This window comes from Oreochromis aureus, linkage group 22 (genome assembly GCF_013358895.1).
Source record: "Oreochromis aureus strain Israel breed Guangdong linkage group 22, ZZ_aureus, whole genome shotgun sequence".
NCBI classification, from domain to species: Eukaryota; Metazoa; Chordata; class Actinopteri; order Cichliformes; family Cichlidae; genus Oreochromis; species Oreochromis aureus.
The window spans coordinates 19911154-19932801 of NC_052962.1; the positions used below are offsets into that span (position 1 = coordinate 19911154).

Consider the following 21648-nt stretch of genomic DNA (forward strand, 5'->3'; position numbering starts at 1 on the left):
AACAACATATATATACTACTACACTATTGCAGATACATATACATTTTACATATACATATACATATTCTTGTTGTACAGTAAAAAAAAAAAAAAAACCCCAAAAACAGAAATACAAATAATGACGTGTCCTTGTTGCGCAGCTTTGCATTGTTGTTGGGCTAAAACTTGATCCACGTGCTTGCTTCTGTTTACACTGCTGCGTGCTGACGTCACGGCGAACCCCACCCCGCACGGCGGGCTGCCTGGCAACATGAGGCAGAGAACAGGAAGACCCACAGCAGGAAAGTGAACAACCTGCGGACCCTGAGTAGAAATCGACGAGAAACAACGCTTTGGACAGACAATGGAGGATGCAGACAAAGGTAATTAAATTATCGACGTGTGCCAGTGTTGTAATAGATGTTTTAAAACTACTTTTTCCTTAGAGAAAAGTTAGCGGACTAGCTAACTTTGTGCTGTGACTCGAGTTAGTTCGTTGAGAGCATATGCTACCTCTCGCTATACGAATAAAGTGAGTTATTTTTGCGAAGGACAACAGTGTGAAGAATTTGAAGAAAGAATTTGAAGAAAATAACTTTTTCAGCAGCACCAGTGCAAGAGATTTCTAGAAAAATGACTCGGAAGTGCGGTGTCACACCACAATTTGTTTTTTTTCCCCAGCATGTAAACCACCCATTAACTTTTTAGGTGAAACCATAAACGCACATTTTCAGTTTTGGGGGGAGTTAAAAACTTTGACAGGCAGTGAAAAAAGGAGTAAAACATTAGTCAACAATATATTTTGTAACCGACGGCTTAGCCTGTAAGAATGGGTTACACCTGTTTGACAGCTCACTGCTATAACTAGTTTAGACAAGTCACGCTGTGCTCTTATGCTCTTTCAAATGTTTTTTTACACTGAAAAAAAAAGAGTTTTATTTTGAAATTTACGAACTCTTATTCTGTGCCAAAGTGGTTGTGAGTTGTGGGTTTTACTGATTTTTCTCGTGCCAAACTACAGCACAGTTCAGTTAACCACAGGTATCCTGAGTGTCTTCTACCTGCATTTCTGTCTTTCACCTCGTTCCTCTTCCTGCACGTTTGCTTTCCTATCAAGCAGCTGTTCTGCTCTCTTATGTACTTAAACACAACTGCTTCTGTCTCAAGTCCATATGTCTCTGCTGTAGTACAGAAAAGTGGAGATTTGCACACAAAAAAGCTTGTATGTCCAACTTTTTGTGATTTTACTTGTAAACAGCATGATCCATTCTTCTCTGATCTTTGTATTATTTTATTCTACTTCATTTGCACTAAAGTGCTTGTGGAAAGAAGCAAAGCATTTGAGTTTTATTTGTTCATTTAAAATGTCATGTTAGAATTTTTGACCAAATTTCCCTGAAGCACAAACAGCCTTCACCCTCCCCTGGGCTCTCAAAGGTAATTTCCTGATGGTTGAAAATTGTTTTGTGTTTTCTTCTTCTTCCCTTTTTAATAACGTAGAGAGAGAAAGCCAGAAGAAACGTTGCGTATGAACACCAGAATTATTGATGTAACTGGTTCCTGGTTGATAATTTGTGCTTCTCCATATCAGAAGAAATGAGGTTTGTTTCTCCATCACTTTCTGTGTTGCTGCCAGTGGACACGATAGAAAAGAATGCTTTACTTGGCTTTAAATGCCACGCTTGTGAAGCCCATTCCTGGGTTAGAGCTGCAGGTCCTGAACACATCCTTAAGTAAATGGTACCTTAGTAACTGTTTGATCTGGGTTCTCTTTGCTTGTAAAGGTTTCTTGTGGTATGCTTTGGAGGGTTTTCCCTTCCCACATGACATGTTTTTTCACTGTGTGCGTGCAGCGGATGCACCAGTAGATATCTTGTCTTTTAGTGGTTTTATAAGTTGTTGTATGTGACCTTAAAAAAACACCGTTTGAAAAAAGGCAAATGCCAGATTTCTTTTAAGGCCGAAACACACTTGCACTACAGGCTATTGTTCATCAAAATCACAGTAAAACGGGCCTGTAGCACAAGTAATCACAAGAAAGTGAAATTGCGTAGTTATCAGATAAAGGGGAACCTCTTTGCCAATCTCTAACTTTACTGCAGCCTTGAGGTGGTGTCTGTTTACCTCTCTAGGCAGCAAAAGTAAATGATCTGCCTCTCTAGATGTAATTTTATCACCTTAAATATCATCATAGGAACTGCTGTGCTCTCTGAATTTATAGTCACACTGCTGTACAGGCAGCCAAGTTCATTTCAAGGTCAGACTTTTGGTATGGTAGCTGTATTTTACTATCATCTGTACCTGCATCCTCCTCGTGGAAGTTCAGGCCGCTCAGTGACAAGTATTTGCTTGCTCCAATACAATAAGCTCCCTTTACGTTATTTATTTATGTATTTATTTTATTTATTTTAAGGGAGCGTTTCATAGGTTAGATGCTTCAATCCTTTGTCAGTAATTCGGGTAAAGCATTTGCAAATAACTTGGTGAACAGGTTTTTGCAGGACCAAGGTTTGGAGAGTGCTCGGACTGGTGCCTCTCAAAGGAGTCTGCTCTCCCCTGATTGTGTGTCTCTGTGCAGATGACCTTTAGATAACAAACTTGTCTGTTTGTGTCCTCCCTTTTTCTTGCAGTTAAATGTTATTTTTCCACAGTGAATCTTTTTTTCCCCTTAAACTCAGGTTCAGTGAAATTTGTGGTCCACTCAGATTTGCCTTATGCTGTTGCTTGTTAATCTTGATTGGTTCATTAACATTTATAGAGCTTGAATAGACTAGAAAGAGGTTCTTGGTACGCCCATAGATGCCTGAGCCTAAACACTTTCTCACTCAGTCATATTGTTCCAGGTCAATCTCAAGGACTCTAGAAAGTTTTTGTACTCCAGACTAACTTTTATTGTTGTTTTGAGTGTTGCCTGTTTCATTTTCTACATACAGGCTTGCGGCTCGAATCAGATGTTCAGAAAGGACGTGGTCAGGTTCACCAGCCCGTGTTGTTTTTCAGCTACCAGTCTAATGAGATTGATCAGGAGCAGTGGCCAACATTTTTTGGCGTTATTAGATTTCTGTGATGCACAACTGTCTGCTTTCAGCTGTCAGAGGAAGTCTCTCACAAACAACATCCCCACCCCAGTAATGCAGATCCGATCGTTTGAGCTCCATCTCCATGGAAATACATTCAGCACAGCCAAATCATACTTTAAAAGCTGCAACCGCTGCATGTGTTTATGTAAAGGTTTGCTATGATTTGTTCAGTCATACTAACAAATGTCATATTGGGCTAGAAGCTGTGTCAGTCTGGCCTGGACCTCCCATTCAGTGAAAACCAGATGTGTGTTTACCAAAACCATTAGTATTTGAAGTCTACTCAGAAATACACCTGTCAGCAGTCATGGCTGTCGTAGATCATTTTAAAAGGCCTTTTTGAAGGGTTTGATGTATGCGAGAAGCTTTAGCCTTTTTGAAAAACCTGTAGCTTTGAACGTTGGTGTCACCAGGTTTGCACATTTCATTTCAAAGATTAAAGGGAACACCAGCTGTCTATTTGAAAACTTTGTATGTGGACCTGATAGTTGCCTGAAAGAAAAAGTTGGCAAATATGGTATAAGATAGTTTATGCTCATCCAAAAAGTCTGAAGTTTGAGAGAATACTCAGGCAAAGATGCTTTTAACCTAAATATATACATCACAATGCAATGCATTTAATATTTATGTGAATTGTTTGACGTTTCAGCAGTAAAATGCAGTGATCAGGCTCTGTTAAACTGAACGAAAAAGAAACTCAAAGGTCATTAAATTCCTCTACTTTCAGTACAGCTTTATGGAGAATTTTTCACTGACTTGTGAGATTTGGCCGAGCAGCACTCTCACCTGTCTGGTAGTTTATTTTTCAGTGAAAGACTGCAGACAGAAACTTTGATAAACTATATAAAAGAAAGTACAGTAGAGATATAAATTATTACTCCCAATTAACCAAAAGTTCTTTTTTATTTCAGGTTACTTCTGTCCCTGTTTTCAATATCTTTTAATTGGTACCTTACATGACAGTAGAAGGTTTGGCAGACCCTTTTTTCCTGTCCAATACCTGCTGTTTTCATCTAAACTCCATCATTTCAGTTATTTAAGGTTTTGTAACACAATCAGGTAAAAACTTAAACTTTTAGGGTTTATTCCTATCAACTTAGGCCCAGCTAAGATGTATAATGACTGTAGAAAGTTTTGGTTTCATTACTTTTTTTTAATGTGCTGCTCTATACACCATGTCCTGTATTTGTGTTGCAAATAGAGTCAGATGGTGAATCTGTTTTGGAAGTAGGCCACACAGCAACAGCTTTCCACTCTGTCGCCATATATCAGACCTTGTATTTGGAGAAAGAACCAATCTTTAGTGTTTACCGTCGTTTGAAGGATGAGAGGACTGACACCCTTTTCCAGTTTGAATGGTTCATGTACAGCTGTGTTCTGGGTCGGTTGGCTGTTTCCAGTTGTTTCCAGTTGTCTGTGCGCTAACCATCTGTAAGCAGCTGCTTCACATTTAAGCAACAGATCGAGAGGAGATTGTTTTCCAACCTGTCAGACTAACTTTAATCAGCTTTTATCTCCATGTTTGTCTTAAGTCGTGTAGCCAAGAGTCTAGATTGAATGCACATGTACAGTATCGGTGTCCATCTGAGGTGTAGCCACATCCCATCATGCACATCTCATGCTTTGTGGGCCTAGTCAAAGTATCCACAGTTATCCATGTCTCATGATTCCTGTTTAGGCTAATCGTGTGACAGGCTCTGCTTTGAATAGTAAGGTAATTGATCGTGCGCCGTGCTTCATTAGCCGCTCTAAAATGGCTGTTTGTTTGTGGTTACAGTCACAGTCGACGAGCGGCAGGGGTTGTTTTGTGTTTCTGTTTGTCTTATAAATCAAATGGCATGTTTTGAACTTATTCGGCGAAAATGTCTGATTTGTGACCTTGACTTTCAATCATTTTTAATAATATAGCTATACAAGCGTACTGGTTTGTGTGCGTGTGTGTCTGTGTGTGTTGTTTTCGGGGGGGGGTTGTGCTTTGTTTTAACAAGTATCACATGGATTAGGGGCTCCACTGATCAGGAAGGCTGCAGAGTTGTGTTGAGTTCATCATGTTGGGAGGCCTGTCCAGTCTAGCTGAGAGAGATTACTGTTTGCTAAGATATAAAAATGAGTGTGCCGGTTCGATCCGTTTCAGTACAGAAGGATTCTTGTAGAAAAGTATTTGTGCTTGCATCTTAATGAGGACCTCTTGTATTCATATTTAGCTCTATATTTGTTTCTGGAAAATCATTTTTTTCAGCTAAACCAACCTCCTCATACAGGCTTTTAGCTCATATTCTGCCTGAAACAATCACTTTCAGCTCTTTCACATTTCCTTCTGATTACCCGCCCCTCGTCTGGCTTCCACAAAGTGAACCACAAAGTCTTTGTGAACACTACTTCCTCTTTTTGGGAGTATGCAAAGTCACAAAAACAAACCTACTGAGGGACATAATTTCTTATTGTTTATGTTGTGGCTGACTTGTGGGGAATGTCATAAAATGCCAGTTGAGAGAGGAAAATGTCTGTTGTCAGGAAATCCCAAAGTTACAGAAGCCAGAGAAATATTACCTGCAGTTGCCAAGTGAATGTGTAATGTCTCTCAGCACTGGAGGCTGTTTGTATGCTGGAGTACTTGAAGAAGTGCCAGTAATAGTAATCATTTAGACTGTTTTAAGAGAATGTGTTCGTACATTTACTGAGACGTTTATATTGGACTGTTGTTGTGCTCATTTGCGTGTTGAGGCTTGATAGTTTGCCGTGAGCGACTGCAAACGCATTACTTCTGGGTTGACCTTGCTAAATAGAAGAGCTGTGCAGTGGAGCCTGACTAGTGTAGCTGTAGTGTTATGCTAGTTAGCCTTATATGACCAACAACTTATTGTACAGACTTGTCATGCGTACTGTAGGGTTTGCCGTTACATTGAAATTCATCATCTCTCTGTCACCATCATTGTAATACCTCTGCTGCCATGATGGAGGTTCTTAGTCACTTGTTTTCCTCAAATGGAAAAAATGAAGATGTTCATCACTTTGATGTACAGTTAAGTAGAAAAATAAGTACATCCCATTAAGATTATTGGCTTTTTCCACATTTCAGCTAGTTGGCATGTTTATGTCTTTGAAACATTGCCTACAGTTAAAGGTCCAAACCAATCCAAATGTCATCCTTTTTATAATTTTGTATGAAAATGAGATCAGACCATAACTATGACCTGCTTATTCAGCAAGTGCTGTGTTTTTTATTTGTATTTTTCCTTTTTAAAGTGTGGGATGCCATCAGACCAAGAGCTTTAGAAAAAAAAATCTGGATTCGTTTTAGTCTGATGAGGATTTAAAAAGGATCTCCAAATTGTTTGAAAGTGGAAAACATGTCACTACTGGCGGTGCAGATTTCAACCGTTTCCTTATCTGCCCAACCAAACAGCAAACCAACACAGTGTCTGCAGGTACCTCAAAGTGCATCAACAGTGAGAACGAGAGCGCAAACATTCACATGGGAGGCTTTCCCACAAACAAGCCTTTGGTTCTCAGAAGGCAGAATTTGAGTTTCCTTGTGAACATGCAGGAAACGGATCAGGCCTGTGGATTAAAAGGCGCAGAAGAGCCTCGTATCTTCCAATAAGGTTGGTGGTGCAAAATGTTGATTTGCTTTGCTGCCTCAGAAACTGAGCAACTCGATGAGTTCTGTCTAATGTCAAACATTTTTTTTCCAATAACAGAGTTTTCTTGCTGTGTTTAACTTCATCCACAGGTACTGATTTAAACAGACTCAAATGTTGGGTTGTACAAAATATGTAGGAGGAAAAAAACGTCAGCTGTTTTTTGTTTTTTTTTAACATGACTGTAATCGTGGAATTTGTCCCCTAGTGTTTCAATACTTCCAGGAGAGCACCGCTCCTTCTCTCTAAATGTAAGGTATTTCCTGGAGAGGATCAAGCAGACATGCACGTCTGGCTTTCTGCAACAGAAGAATGGTGGCTGCACAGGCCTGAAGGGAGCTCATGATTTATGTACATAGTTTTTAAATCCTCCTTGTGAATGTTTCTGTACTGATGTGCTAATTTTCCCCGCAGCAATACCTTTGCAGAGTTTAAATCTTTACCACTTAAATTTTAATGGTGAGTGCTGCTCGATACTGGTGCTGCAGCACATCTTTCCAAAGTTATCGAGTAATTTTAGGGCAATTTTACATCCGTGGTTGAGACTGCTGGGATTACTTATTATACATCAGGGTTTTTCGTGAGTGGAAGAAATAAAAAATCGGCAATCTGCTGAAGCGTTTTGGGCTTTCCCCAAAGGAAAGTCACCAGGGTAGTAATTGAAATATATTTGAATGCATTTCTTTAAAGAGGGGTTTGATATAACCCTTCCTGTTTTCCCTGTGATTGCCTGGATAGGCTCCCCCCTCTGCAAATTGCACATTGCTTAAATATAAAATACATTTTTGATTATTAAATGTCCAGAACTAACAGGAAAGTCTTCGTCTGACACGTCTGTTAACTAAAGGTAAATTACTAGGTGGGTAACTGAGCTGATAACCCCCAGACCTCAGTTTAAAACCAGTAAAAACTCAGTATAGGATCTTGCTTTGAGTCGACTTCACTCTAATGTTTAAACTAGCCGATGTTTGTTTTGTACCTCCTTCCACAATGCTCTCCAGCTCTTTCAGGGATTCTGTCCATTCACAGTCATAAAACTTGTGCTGCTTTTCTTTTTCAGTGCAACCTTGAAAGCTTCAGTGTCTAATATGTTGCCATCTACGCTGCTTTTTGCACATTTGACTGAAATGTGACAAGAATTGCGCTTATGTTTTCCTCTCTTTGTGCAGCCTAAATACCTGCTTTATGTCACGGCTCTTTCTTTTGTGTTACGACACGGCACAAAGTCTGCTTTCAGGCGAGAAAAACTTGATTAAAAGAGTTTGTTTTCATGTGATGAAGGTCTTGCATTACAGGAGCTTTCTAGTTCAGAGAATGCCATTGTGGCAGGCACACAGTAGCACTTGTTCCCTCTACCACTTCGCGTAGCCTCTGGCACCCTCTCTTCTCCTTTCTAGCTGACTAGCATTACCGCTGCTTCAAGCTGGACTGTCCACCCTGGATTAGAGCTTTGCTGTAATCTGGGACACTGCAGATTATGCTTTTCATCTAATGCGCCCCTACACAATCACATCACATGACCGGCCCACACAAATGGGGTCGCTCTCATTTCCTCTTCGATTGACAGGCTGGGAAGCGAGGGAGGGCGGGAACTGGCGGTGGAACCCGAGAGTATTGGAACAGGAGTACCGTGCGGTATCGCAACAGCAGCTAGGCACCCGAAAATGACAGCGATGGCGCACACGGTCTGCAGGATGGACTAAGAACTGACCTTTGGGATTATAGTGGAGAGGAAGTGGGAGGGTGTGTTTTTTGTGTGTCTGTGTGTGTGCGCGCTGGCTACAACAGCTGCTTGAGGGGACAGGTAACTTATTAACAGCAAGACAAGAGCAAAGGGCTCACAACACCTTGGCCCAAACAGAAACCGATATTTAGAAATTGGCATCACTGTAGTCACTCTCACCTTGTGACTACCTGAGGGCCGATACAAAACCTCCTTCCTTGTGCATGCACACACTTGGACACTCGAGTGTGTCTCCGCATGTCTAGCAAAGAAGGAAACGGACACAAGCAGCACGCGCCTGGGTCACATGCAAACAATCAGCAATAAGCACTCAGCTGGCTCTGCTTAGGTAGCGCTGGTAAAAAGGAGGTGGTAGTCGCTCCGGCCAGCAACGCGCTGAAAGCTGTAAAGAATAAAGCATGGACCCTCTGGAGGAATACCGCTCTCCGTTTGACTTTGAACAAGGAGTCAACACCAGCTATCTCTACCTCTCCCCAGCCTTAAGTGACACACCGCCCAGCTCGCCAGCTGTCAAAACCAGAGGTAATCACAAGGAGAGAAGGGAGAGGCCGAGTGAAGGGTGTGTGTTTTTCATGTGTGTGTGCTTGCTGGATAAAAAGACAAAACATGGGTTTGGTTCATTGAACAGGAAGAATTTGGGGTGGGGGCACAAACTGGAGGGGGAGGGAACAAATGATGATTGTTGGCGATGCATATGACAGCATTCTCTCAATTTAGATGCTTCCAGATTTCAGAGTGTCGATCTCAGACCGTCATAACTCTTTAAACTTCAGTCATAATTATGCTGCTGTACCACACCACGCACCGTGCCCTCACTGCTCTCCGTGTTTTCCTCCTTTTTCCTAGAAATGTAGAAGATAAGGATGCAATGACTGTAAAACTGTCAGTTTTTCTGTTTTGGGGAAACAAAGAAGTATTCGCTACAGTAGTTTAAAGTTATTCAGCTCTTTATCACGCTGTCTTTGAACATTTATCCAGTGCAGAATTGTTGGGACTTGTCCCATGGCTAAATGTAACAAGGACGATAAAAACCACCTCATTCTGCAGTGTAATACTCTGATTTTATCCGGTTCCTTGAATTACCACTTCATGTCCATTTCAGCTTTTGGAAAATCTGGTGTAGTAATCTGGTGTAACGTCTCATGAGGATCGTTTTTTGTCTTCTAATTCCAAATTTTTATTGAGTTAGATATAAACAGAAAAACACAGAACAAGACAGACACAGAGTGAGGCACACGGGACAGTTTGTACCATAAGTTATTGGGTGACATTTATTTGCCAAACGTCCAGTACAGACTGTCCATATCAAGTTATGCTTTGATTTTGTCTCATTTTTACAATTAAGCCTTTCCAACGAGTTCTCACAGGCAGAAGTGTTCATCATCTGTTCCCCAACCATCGTTCCTCCCATTACAGACTCATTCAGCTGTGGTAGGAATCTCCTGTTGTCATGGTACCTGGGTCAAGTTTTGTGTGAATTCATTATTCTTTCCTTTGCGTGATGAAAATGATTAAGAGTTTTAGTTTTGTATGGTTTAGACTTGAGTTTACTTTTTTCTAGGGTCTCTGAGTCTAATATTAGTTTCCTTTCATGTCTCGTCCCTGTGTTTTGTCCTCGGTGTCTCCTGTGGATGTCAGTCTTGTTGTCATGTCCCGTCTGTCATAGTCTTCGTCTCTGTGTTCTGTCTTTAGCGTTTCCTTAGGTTCCCCAGCCTGTCTTATGTCTTCCTCTCCCTCTCTCTGTGTCTTAGTCATGTCTCTGTGTTGTGTCTCCTGTACCTGTTTCCATGTTCTTTGTCTCCCCACTCTGTCACGTGCTTCCGTGTCCGTTTACCTCCTGTCCTACTGTCAAGCTTTCATGTCCTCGTCTGGGTCGCTATGTGTATGTCACTTCCTGTTTTATTTTGACGGTGCCTCGTCTCATGTGTGTTATGCTCAGTTTTGCTTCCCCTGTTCTGTTACTCAGATTTGTTCCAGCTGTGTTTCCACCTGTTGCCCTTCCTCTTGTTGTCCTGTGAATTCAGTTCCTCAGTCTTCCTTTGTTCCTTGTCACGACATCGTCAGCTCCCTGGCTGTGTGCGCGCTCCTTGTGTCTTAGAGTTCCCAGCTCCTCGTAGCTCTGTTCATGCTGAGGTTTTTATGCCTCATGTTCTTTAACGCTAGCACTATAACGGTCCATGTAATCCAAAACATTTCTCCAGAAAGAAAAAATTTTTCCCACAATGCATGCACATATATTTTCAGCATAAAGCATCCTTAAATAAACCCTTCTGTGTGGTCTAGAAGGAGTGTAGTAATCTTTTTTTCTTCTTTTTTTTTAATAACAGATAAATTTACCCCCGGCTTCCCTGAAAAACTTCCCCCTTTTAGAAATGATGTTCTCCCATGACTCATCTTCAAATGTACAGCCAAGGTCTTTTTCCCAGGTCATCAGAGACCACTGGTATTCCTGTTTGTCAGGGGCACCTTTCATACCACACGCATGCTTTATGGCATGCTGTTGAAAGTTGCAAATAACACAGTATGGGGTTAGTGTCTCGACGCAGCTGGATGCTTCTTTTAATACAAGCTCTAATTTGCAAGTATTTCCTCAAGAGGAGAGTTTTGATTGTAGGTATCCGGATCGCTGACTGTCACATTTCCTGTTGTTTTCGCTTGCGTGTTTGTTTACATAATAAGGTGGCCAAAATTTTAGGCACCACAATGTCAGAAAAAACTGCACGTATCAGTCAAGTTGCCACTTTTATATTAAATGTCATCATTTTACCCTGCTGAGCATTTATGCGAAATTTTCTTCTAATTGGTTATGGTTGACAATGTGCTCGGTGACCTTTAACCTTTGACTACCAGTATTAATTCATTCTTGAGTCCAATTAAACATCTGTGCAAAATTTGATGAAATTTCCATGAGGCGTTTGAGGCGGGTCGTATTTATGAGAATAAGTTTGACAGAGAGAGAGAGATGGAAAATCTTAAAGTATATTCCTCGTCATGTTTGCAGCTGTTTGTGTGCGGATACACACACAAAAGTGTGCAAGGATTGAGTTTGATTTAACTCAAATGAGACAATAGAGTAGACACATTACAATAGAGGTGAACAAATAGCTTCCTATGCACAGTGTCATTCTTATCTTATTCTTTCGTAACATTCTGGTTGTGTAATGCAACTTTATTGATTGCTATGTTTATTGGTGTGTCGTCTGGCCCTTTATGACAAAGCTGCATTAGCGTTGTTACCGCTATTCGATGACTAGGCCACATCGCTGCTTTCCTTTTGACTCGTTATCACAGGAAAAGAGGGACGATCAAAAAGCTCGATGTCTCTATTTAAGTGCACGTTGTTCGCCGTTGCTACAGTACTGACAGACACACAGTTGGGTGCTTATAGGGCAGGATTGTTAAGAGGAAATGAGCTCAAACCATAGAGGTTGGGCAGGGATGTGGGTGAGTATGCAGTTTGATGTCGCAAGCCAAACTTCTGCCTACACTCGCATATAAACTTCTCTATTTGTTTCTCTCTCTGACTCTCCCTTTGTTTCCTTTTTTTCCCCCCTCATGCTCTTAGCACCTACTGATGGAAACACACCTACAAGGCATGCATTCACTCATGCAGAGCCACTTCCACATTTACAGAGGTGCCCAGAATTTTACATAGCCTCATGTGCTTGAAGAAAATGAGTTCCTGAGCAGCATATTGTAGGTTATCAAAACATTATATGTGCTAAAATAAAAGGGTGGTGTCTTATTTTTTTCTCTATCACTGGCTGAAGCACAGCCGTTATAACAGGAAGTGTCTATTGCAAAATTGTGATGTTGTAGTACGCAGGTTTGTCTGCAATATATGGAGTCAGGGCTGTATCACTAGTAGAAAGAAGAGGGGGGTAAATTCAAAAGAGAGTGGAAAAGAGCTTAAGGGCAGATGAAGTGAAACACCCCACAGGAACAGAGGGGGTGGTTTCAGGACTGAGGGCTAAATGAGAATTTCCTCTGTGGTTCTTTTTGCCTAATTACCATAATGCCCATCTCCGTTTCCTCGTCAAAACGATTTGCCTCGGATTTTCACTTCTCTCGCCAAAGCGTGTTTTGACATATAAATATTTGCACTTGTGAGGTGTCCAATCCGCTCGCCTTTTCCCCTGGCGTTAATTAAATGTAAAAGGAGAAGCAATTAATGGCACGGCCCAGCTCCCTCAGCTCGTGATAATAATGTGTGTGTTTTGAAGGCAGAGGAACGTTATTTCATTAACGGCTCTCCAGACGGCGTGAGGCAATCCCGCTGTCTTTGTGGGAGTATGCACTGCTAGATTTATGTGATTTTATTTTTTTTTTTTTTTTTCTGTCTCCATCTCACGCTTTCACAGTGGTCCGCATTGAAAGAGAGAAAGGGAGTCCTCAGTATTTGGAATGAGGTGGGAGGAGGAGGCTGGAGATGAAGATGTATTTCAAGTACCGTTCCTTTTGGCGAGATTGCGCGTTTCACCGCAGTCTCCGTGTGGAAACAAAATGTATCACCAGCTAAAATCATGTTGTGCGTTTTGCTGTTTATGCCAAATCCTGACCCTAGCTGGGTGACAGCTCAGTCACTGAGAGGAACATTTCCTATTTTCATGCAGTGAACAGGTCAAACTAAAATGATTGGCTGCTGGCTGCTTACGTGGCCACCTTCAAATGCACTTTTTCTTTTTAAATCCTGAATAATAATAAGCAGCTGCAAATATACAGAAGCTGCACCTGATGTCTTCATTTCATTCTTGCACTATTACATATATTTAACTGTTATTACATAATTATTACAACCCCAGTCTGCTGAGAAAATTGCACATGGCCAAATTTTCTTACTTATTAGGTTGAGCCAACGCTTTAATGAAACTTACACTCTTCTCTGTTTTGTATGATGGTTCTGCCTCCACACTGAGGTAACAACACTGTATATGTATGAAGTTCACTCCAGCAGTTCCTTTTTCTTGTATTCTTCCCCCTCACACTTCAGAGTTATTCAGCTCTGGGGTTTCCCCTTTTTCCTTTTTTTTCATACTCTCCTGTTTTGGGCTTTGCGTCTATACTTTAACTTCCTTGAAATAATTTGACTAGATACCAAAAAAAAAAAAATAATGACCTCAGGGACAGATTTTTGTTTCCCCTGTTCCAGCTCACTTCTGGCCCAGAACATCCTTATTGGGTGTCGTACTTTTGTTTCATAGATCCCAACGCCCCCTCCTCTCACACTGTCTGAGCCGAGGATGTCTCCATCTAGAAAGTTCTTTGTATTATTGATGCGCTCTTGTTCCTGCTGAGCACAGCTCTGTCAGAGTCATCAACATCCAAGACAAGCTTGTACTCTATATGCCGCGTGTGTGTGTGTGAGGGAGATGGTATAGCCGGTCTGTGCAGGAAGAATTGTGGAAAGTTTCACTCCTTAATGTCTTTCACATGTTAAATCACCAGACATGTCTGTGCATCTTTAAAAAGAGATCACTTCATTAAATTTTGCACTGCTTGCCAAGTAAAAAACATTGTTTTCTTTTCTTTCTTTTTTTTTTTTACCTCTCAGGTTCCCAGGGCCATCCGGACTCAGTCCCAGAGGTGGGAGAGGATGCAGTGACGTCTGTTGGCGCTGCGTCCTCAACAATGCCCGCCTTGACGGAGGAAGAGCGTCAGGAGCTGCAGGAGGAGCTGGCTAAGGTCAGGAGGGGTCAAAGATTTAATAAGCTGTGATTCAGGAAGTCAAGATCAGATGTTGGACATTAAAGACATGTGATAAGAGTTGGAGCAATGTGTCTGCATATATATATATATATATAGATAGATAGATATAGATAGATAGATATATGCAGACACATTGTGTCTGTATAACCTTTTATTTGTTTTTTTTAATCCTTATGACCCTTTTCTCATAGTTGCTTTTAGTCCAAATAAATAATAAAACAGCATCTCCACTGAGATGTATTTTTAAAGAAGAGATGTTGGTCTGTTTTCCTAAGTATCAGTAGTTCCTGTGGGGGCACCCTGGACAAATCGGCAACAGAGCGAGACAAACATTCACGCTCACAGTTTGGGATAATCAGTTAACCTGACAGGATGGACTGTGTGAGGAAGCCGGAGTACCCAGAGAGAGCCCACGCAGGGAGGAGCGTGCCATGCTCTTTAACCACTGAGAAACTAAGTTGAGGCCTTTTCACTTAAAAACGGTTCAGAGCTATTTAAAACAGCTGAATGTTGTTGCCCCAGGACCTCACCTGGTGGCGCGTGTGACCCGTGTACTAACGGCTCGGTCCTCTCTGCAGCTGCCTGGGTTCGATTCAGCCTCAGGGCCTTTGCTGCTGCCCGTCACCCGCCCTCTCTGGCTCCATGCTGTCCTGTCCGCCTCTATCAGATAAAGGCTAAAAGGCTCAAAAAATCTTTTTTTTTAAAAGAGTTATTTGGAGAACAGTAATTCTGTTCAGTCGATTTAAAGTATTTTGATCAAATGTCGCTCAGTGGAGTAAAGGGCTCATTTGTCGAGGAATGTATTTACTGCGGATTTAATGAGATAATTTGTATTTGTAACAGCAGAACGGTGGTGTTTGTGGGGACTGGCTCCAAATAAATTGGAAATACATGTCACCACGGTCATGTGGTTAAACAATGGTGGAGTTTTATGACCTGGAAAAAACGTGTTTTGAATTTGGGTCTTTTTATAATGGCAAATACTGGATGAGCCAGACTTTACATGTTGGGGTACAGATTTATATGTAGAATCAAATATGACGTCTGTCTGTGTGTGTGTGTGCGCAGGTCGAAGATGAGATCCAGACTCTGTCCCAGGTGCTGGCATCCAAAGACAAGCAGCTGGCTGAAATTAAGAGGAAGCTGGGCATCACCCCTCTTAATGAGCTGAAACAGAACATCACCAAAACCTGGCAGGAGGTCACTGCCTCCACTGCGTAAGTCCTGAGCTACGCACTTTTCACGATGCCTTCATGTCAGCTGGCTGAAAGCGTTTGCTAAAGACTTTTTGTAGTATTTTTGTCCTTTTTCCGTCCCGATCGAGAGCTTTCTTATGCATCATCCCCGTACGTTTTCTCTAATTGCTCTGAAAATACGGATAACCGTCAGCGCTGTGGAGAAAACGCTCTTTCTGCGCTGAACGAGGAGAAAGCTGTCAGTGCTCCTGACAGGCTGCCTGTGGCCTGTTTGAAATTGTATTGGGATTCACATTGAAGGAAATGAGCAGCATTCTGATGCTCTCCGGCTTTTCTTTAAAATGAAAAAGACACTGAAGTTTACTTCTGACCTTGATGTGTCTCTTCAGGCTTTGATCCTTCAGTGTCTTTTCATCACACTCATATCCTCTTTATTTGTTGTTGCTGCCCATCACTCCTCTTTCTCTCCCTCTCTCTGTTTCAGCTATAGGAGGACTTCTGAAACTCTGTCTCAGGCGAGTCTGAAGGCTACAGCAGCTTTCACAAATATGGGCTCAGCCATCACCCGGAAGCTCGAGGATGTCAGGTGAGTCAGACGGGGAGATGTCAGCGAATCATATTTTGTAATCCTTTGAAAAGCCACAGTAAAAATGGTTCCGCTGTGCTGCACCTGTCCATCATATCACATGTGATAGAAATGTGTTCCTGTAGCTGTTAGAAGGCCTGAGCTTCTCTTTTCCTTCTGTCCTTACTCAGCGTTTTACATGAGCCCACACTCCTGTCTTTCTGTACTAACCACTAACAAAACTCATTTTAACAAGATTCAGAGTCAGGACATGTTTTTAAGGTACAACTTTAAAACTGGGGACAGTGTGAGACAGCTCGCCTGCTTCCGTTCATGACGCACCCGCAGGCCCACATGAAACGCATCATTGTTTAAAGCATAAGCAGTGGCTTCCATATCGCCTCTATATCCATTTTCTGCCTTTGTTTGTGTTAAACAAATGAGAAACGTGCGATAATCAGCGTCGAAACAGCAGAAGTGTTAGTAACTTGCAGCATTGCTTTTGCAGGTCACACTATACGTCTGATAAAGTTAGGTAAGACTGCTCACTTATTTAAGGCCAATTAAAGGAGAAATAAATCTTTTTTTTTTAATACCGTCTCTGTGAAATGTTTGAATGTGGGACTGCAGGGGTCGTTCTTCTGATCGATTTCAATTTGCATGAATAACTTTGACATTTTCCTGCATGTTTTTTTTTTTTTTTTTTTAATCAAATTCTGCAAAATGAACTGAAATCAGGGGTGTTTTTATGCACTAATGTGTTTTATTTAAATCTAATTAGCCTGTTGCACCACTTTGACCAGCTTCTTATTAAAGGGCATATGTCCCGGTGGGTTAGGTGTCAAACTGTGCTTTCAGAGCACCAAACGCAGCACTTCCTGTGAATTATTCCTGATTAAACCCGGCTTAAAAAAAAATAAATCAACAGCAGATTGTTGCATTTGAGATGTATCTGTTGTTGATCCTCCCTCTCGTGTCTTAGTGCGTCTCCCCTCCCCTGTCATCCTTCTTCTCTCTGGATTACTGAGCCGCAAACAAGATTATTAGTCCTCTCAAAGCTGCAGTGTGCTGAGAAGAGCAGCCTCAAAGACTCGGGGCTGGTTTCCATGGGGGGGTGGGGGCTACTGAGGGCCTGACAGGGGTCAGAAGAGTGTGTGTGCATGTGTTGTCCTTTTGTGTGTGTGTGATGACATGATACTCACCCATAACTCACAGGATTAACACGTACCCGCTGTGTTAATACACAATCGATCTTAATTGGATAAAGTGGGATTTATAGGATTTATGCACTCGGTAGAATAAATGAGGGTTTGTGCTGTATGTTGTGCTCTCTCGCTCTGTGCATGCTCTGCTGCTGCTGTGCTAATATGACCACTAACACTTCCTTCTTTTTTCCTCAATAACGCTGTCGGATAGCGTAAAGTCATTGCAGCACTCGGCTAGCATGCCCGTCATGAGGTAAGAGATCCCAAACCAGTTCGTGTGAATGTTGGAGGCTGCTCAGTGTCTGTGGGCGGCAGTAGACAGACAGAAGAGCGTGTTTCCTGTTAAATAAAATAAGGCCTGACAGCGTACCCTAATAATACAGAGAGACCGCTGGTGAAAGCCACCTTATCTGCTATCAGTGAAGCTGCAGCTTTAATAATCTCGCTCCGCCAGGCCGCTGCTGTTTCGTCAGGCTCACAGAGGTTTAACAGAAATCTAAAAAAAAAGAAGAAGAAAATACGAAGATGCAGGGAAACGCCCACCTGCACAAACCGCTCGCCTGGTTTTTGTTTTTCTGCACTTGGAAAGAAAGTTCTGCCCTAAATACGGCTCTGCTTTCACAAAACCTGGACACACACACACACACACACACACACGTAACCAGGCTTTGAAAGAACTTTATTTCTTATTTGCTCTGTAAATATAATGAAAAATTTCTCCTGGTGAATCCGAAAGTTCAGCTAGAGAGCGTACGCACACGAGAGGCTTTTCGGAAGACTGTGCTCTCGCCCTCTTCGCTCTGTATTCCCTTTGTGTGTTTGCATGAAAAACAAGCCCTCTTAGCACTTTCTCAGCTGAACAGAGAAGAATGGGGTCACTTTAGAAAATCCCGCATTGTGTGTATCGAGTATCAGATAACATGACCTTTAAAGGCTGTGCTTACAGTGGGTGTCCTGCTCTATTTTCCTTTTGAAAGGAAGACGTGTCTGCATCTCGTCTGGGTATGATTATGTGTGATAACTTCAGTCATCTTTTTTTTTTCTCTCTCTCCTCTCTGTCTTCTGTCTTTCTCCTTTCACAGAAACGCACCAACCTTCAAGTCGTTTGAGGAGAAAGTAGAGACTCTGAAGGTAACGGCTGGATAAAGGACCTTGATGCCGTCTGCAGACGTGCCTGTGTGGATGCAGAATGGCTAAGAGTCAGAAATGCACCATTATTCTGTGCACAAACTTTATTCCACTGCATTTTGGCATCACGCCGCAGTAATGAGGTCGCGCTCAGTTCGTGATCTCTTTTCAGTGTCAGTGAAAAGAGGAATTTGGCTCTTAAATAACTTCTTAATCGAGATTTAAAGTGAGACTTTGTGACTTCTGAGAGCACGCGGTGTCCTTGGTTTCTTAGTTAGATCTGTCGCTCCACGTGTCTGGTTTAAATAATAAAAATAAGATGGTGGATGTCAAAATGCTTAATTTGAGGCCTTAAAAACCAGCCGGTGATGTCAGATGCCCTCCCTGAATCAGTCCTGCTACTTATCCAGGCTTGGGACCAGCACTAGGGGTACAGGAGCTTTATGAATCCCCCTTAAGCAAAGTCTAAAAAAGAAGCGTTATTGTTTAGCTGGCTAAAGGCTTTCAGTCTCCTTCATATCCTTAGTAGTGGAAGCTGTGATATTATTTGACTCATTCAGCTCACAAAAATGTTGTGCAATATAAGTTCCCAGAGTTATTTAAGGCTCATGTAACACTCTCACTGTTTTCAGCCTGGTTGCGTGAGATTGAATGTTGATGTATCTCCTACTGCAGTTTGATGAGACGGTGTGCAGGGTGGGTTGGGTATCTGGTGATGTTAGTAGTCCTGTTTATGTAGCGGGCCTAGAAGATGTCACTGACTGCAGGTAGCTGGATCCCAATTATCTTATCATCCCAATTAGTGACCCACTGTGCACTGGTATAAGTTAGTGATGAGAAAAACACATTTCTGTGCTCTGGATGAGTCACACCATCCACTACAAAGGATATGAAATAAACTGAAAGCCCCCCAAAAACAAGTCAGACGGGACGAGTATCACTACGGTGGTTGTTAACTTTCTCTGTGCCCCCTACTCAAATCTGAGAGGTTGTCAGATGATGGTAAGAAGATGATGTTAAAAATAAGCAGAGATTATAAAAATATAGCAGTAAAATGCAACATATTGCATTAAATGTGACAAGTTTAATGCTGCAGAAAATTTTTGATCTTGGGATTTAGCGTGTAGAGCCGTAAAACAAACATTTTAAGTTGAGTTAATTATCTTAAAGCGGAGCGCACTCTCGGCGCTGCTTTTTTAAAGGTGACGGCTTCACTTAAACATTCTTTTATTTAAACATTAAATGTTGCCACAGCCTAATAAATGAGGCCTGATCAAAGTGAGATTCATTTCATTGGTTGTACAGATGCTGGTGTGTGCTCTCTGTTCTAGTAGCTGTAATTCCAGCAGAGTAAAACCAACGTTGTTTTCTTTCCTCCTCCCTCAGACCAAGATGACTCCATCACCATCCACCAGTGAGACCGGCATCCAGGACGACGGTGATTCTCCAACCGCTGAGGCTTCGCTCAATCAGCCAGACAACTCGCCCTCCCAGGAGGAGCCGATGCACTGAGAGGGCCTAACCACTCTTGACCCCTCCCCAGCGCCTCCTCGCTCTCTCTGTCGACCCTCTAACCCCGCGGGCCATCTACACTCTCCCCCTAAACGCTGCGTGCCAGTTTCCCTTTATTGGAAACCAATGACTCCCTCCCCCCCCACACTCCCAGCCTTCCTTGTGATCTAATTGTCGGATCTTTTCTCATGACACGTGCTCTCACTTGTTAACCACCGCGGAAAGTGAAAGCATGGGATGGGTGCAGGCATGTGGTCTTTCGCTGTGTATCTTCGAGTCTCTTCAGGCTCACTGTGGGAGAAATCCTCCCTGCTGTGCCACTTTTCCTCTTCCCCTTCATCTTCTCCCTCTCGCACTCCTCATGCCTCTGCCTAACCTGCCAAACGTGCCCCAATTTAATAGTTTTTTCTGTATAAACGTAACAATTTTTGTGGGGTTTTTTTTTTTTTTTTTTTTTTTTTTTTTGGAGAGTAGAAAATTGCACAAAAAGTTTTCACTCGTTTAGTGAAGGATTTACACATTGGTATGTGAACCAGGCAGTTGTAGGCTCCGAGCTTCTGCATGGCCCTGTGTTATGTGTTAGTTGTTGTTATTAGAAGCACTCGTTTGCTCTGCTTCCAATTTGGGGTCTTTTTAAGTTTACCTTGTTTTGGGGCTTTTTTTCTTTTCTTTAATTTTTCTTACAGCACGATTGCAAAGTAATTTAACACTGCGTTCAAAGAACAAAATGTAAAAATGTATGCCTTTCAGTGTCATATGGGTGTGACAGCTGGTGCGAGTACTGTGGGTTAAATTAGTCAGTTTTTCACAAGTGCAAACACCGACTCGAAAATAGGAATTTCAGAGCACAGGATGGGGGTGAAACACACACACACACACACAAAAAAAATCCCCCCTTTCTTTGCCTTTGTGATGATGTTGTCAGAGAACGATCGCCACGCTCAGATAGTTACAGGAAAACTGCCAAGATCAGCAGAACAGAGATAGACCAAACACAGCGTCAAGGTTCAGCCTTGACCTGAGGTGAAGAGGGAAAAAAAGAGCCAGAGTCAATATTTAAACACTTCATTGTTCCTGCGTGGGAGGTAACACCTAAACCTCCCCATGCTGTGTGTGATAAAACGCCTAGCAAGAGGATACTTCACTGATATGAAATAATATTGTAACAGAGAAGGTTTCCCTCCCTATTTTGAATATGCGCACTAAGCTTAACAGGCTTTTTCTTGCTTTTTGGGGGGAAAGTTGCATAAATAATTGAAATTCTGATTCTGGTGGTAGAGTTGTGGCAGACTGCACAGGTACATACAGTATTGGGTAAAAAAAAAATGCTGCTTTCAGAGATCAATCACAGTTTCTGAGTCTTGAAGGTAAACTTAGTGGTGCATCTTCAGTGAACACTGTTTTCAGCTCGCTATTGATCCTGCACATCCTAGAAACTATTAAACTACTGAACAATGAATGAATCGAGTTGCGTGCTACCTGCGGGTGCCGATGGAGGCTCAATGAACCTCGAAGGGCGAACAGAGCCAGTGTGGAGTCAGCCAGGGCTTCCTCTGAGACGCGAGCGTAACTAAACTACTGATTTGTAACCCTTCCCCTCTTCTGGATGCGCGACCAACCTTGTGCAAGTCTTCTCCTGCTGGTGGTCCAATCGTGCGTGTGATTCAGCTCGCCCTCCGCCGTTAACGTCGCCACGCAGACTAAGGGTCGGGAACACTGCTTTCCAGCCATGAGCAAATTTGTTGCAGCCTTTTATCTGAGGCGCTTTTATTTGGAGTCGTTTATTCAACACACACACACACACACACTTTTGTTCATGAATGGAACCATGGAGACAAGAAATGCACTCTAATTAAAAGACTTTTGAAGTAACCTGACTCAGTGCTCATTGA

The 21648-nt window shown here is 42.2% G+C and overlaps 1 protein-coding gene across 3 annotated transcripts; it reads left to right on the plus strand.

The window, feature by feature from the left end:
* The first annotated feature begins 208 nt into the window (after positions 1–208).
* Positions 209–21628, plus strand: tpd52 (tumor protein D52). 3 transcript variants are annotated; one of them, XM_039605286.1, is made up of 7 exons: positions 209–362; positions 13996–14126; positions 15219–15367; positions 15831–15932; positions 16420–16446; positions 18199–18247; positions 19631–21628. In XM_039605286.1, exons 1-7 carry the CDS (start codon positions 344–346, stop codon positions 19754–19756), a joined length of 603 nt encoding a protein of 200 aa, XP_039461220.1. In that variant the 5' UTR covers positions 209–343; the 3' UTR covers positions 19757–21628. The 3 variants fall into 3 exon arrangements, with proteins under 3 accessions (XP_039461220.1, XP_031598158.1, XP_031598164.1); XM_031742298.2 differs by lacking the exon at positions 16420–16446; XM_031742304.2 differs by lacking the exons at positions 16420–16446; positions 18199–18247; positions 19631–21628 and having other exon boundaries at positions 15831–15936.
* The last annotated feature ends 20 nt before the right edge of the window (positions 21629–21648 follow it).

Excerpts from the sequence above, each read along its gene's own strand:
- tpd52 (XM_039605286.1), top strand. Across the intron at positions 15,368-15,830 it reads GAGGTCACTGCCTCCACTGC|CTATAGGAGGACTTCTGAAA; the intron begins GTAAGTCCTGAG and ends TCTCTGTTTCAG. Across the intron at positions 15,933-16,419 it reads CGGAAGCTCGAGGATGTCAG|GTCACACTATACGTCTGATA; the intron begins GTGAGTCAGACG and ends TTGCTTTTGCAG.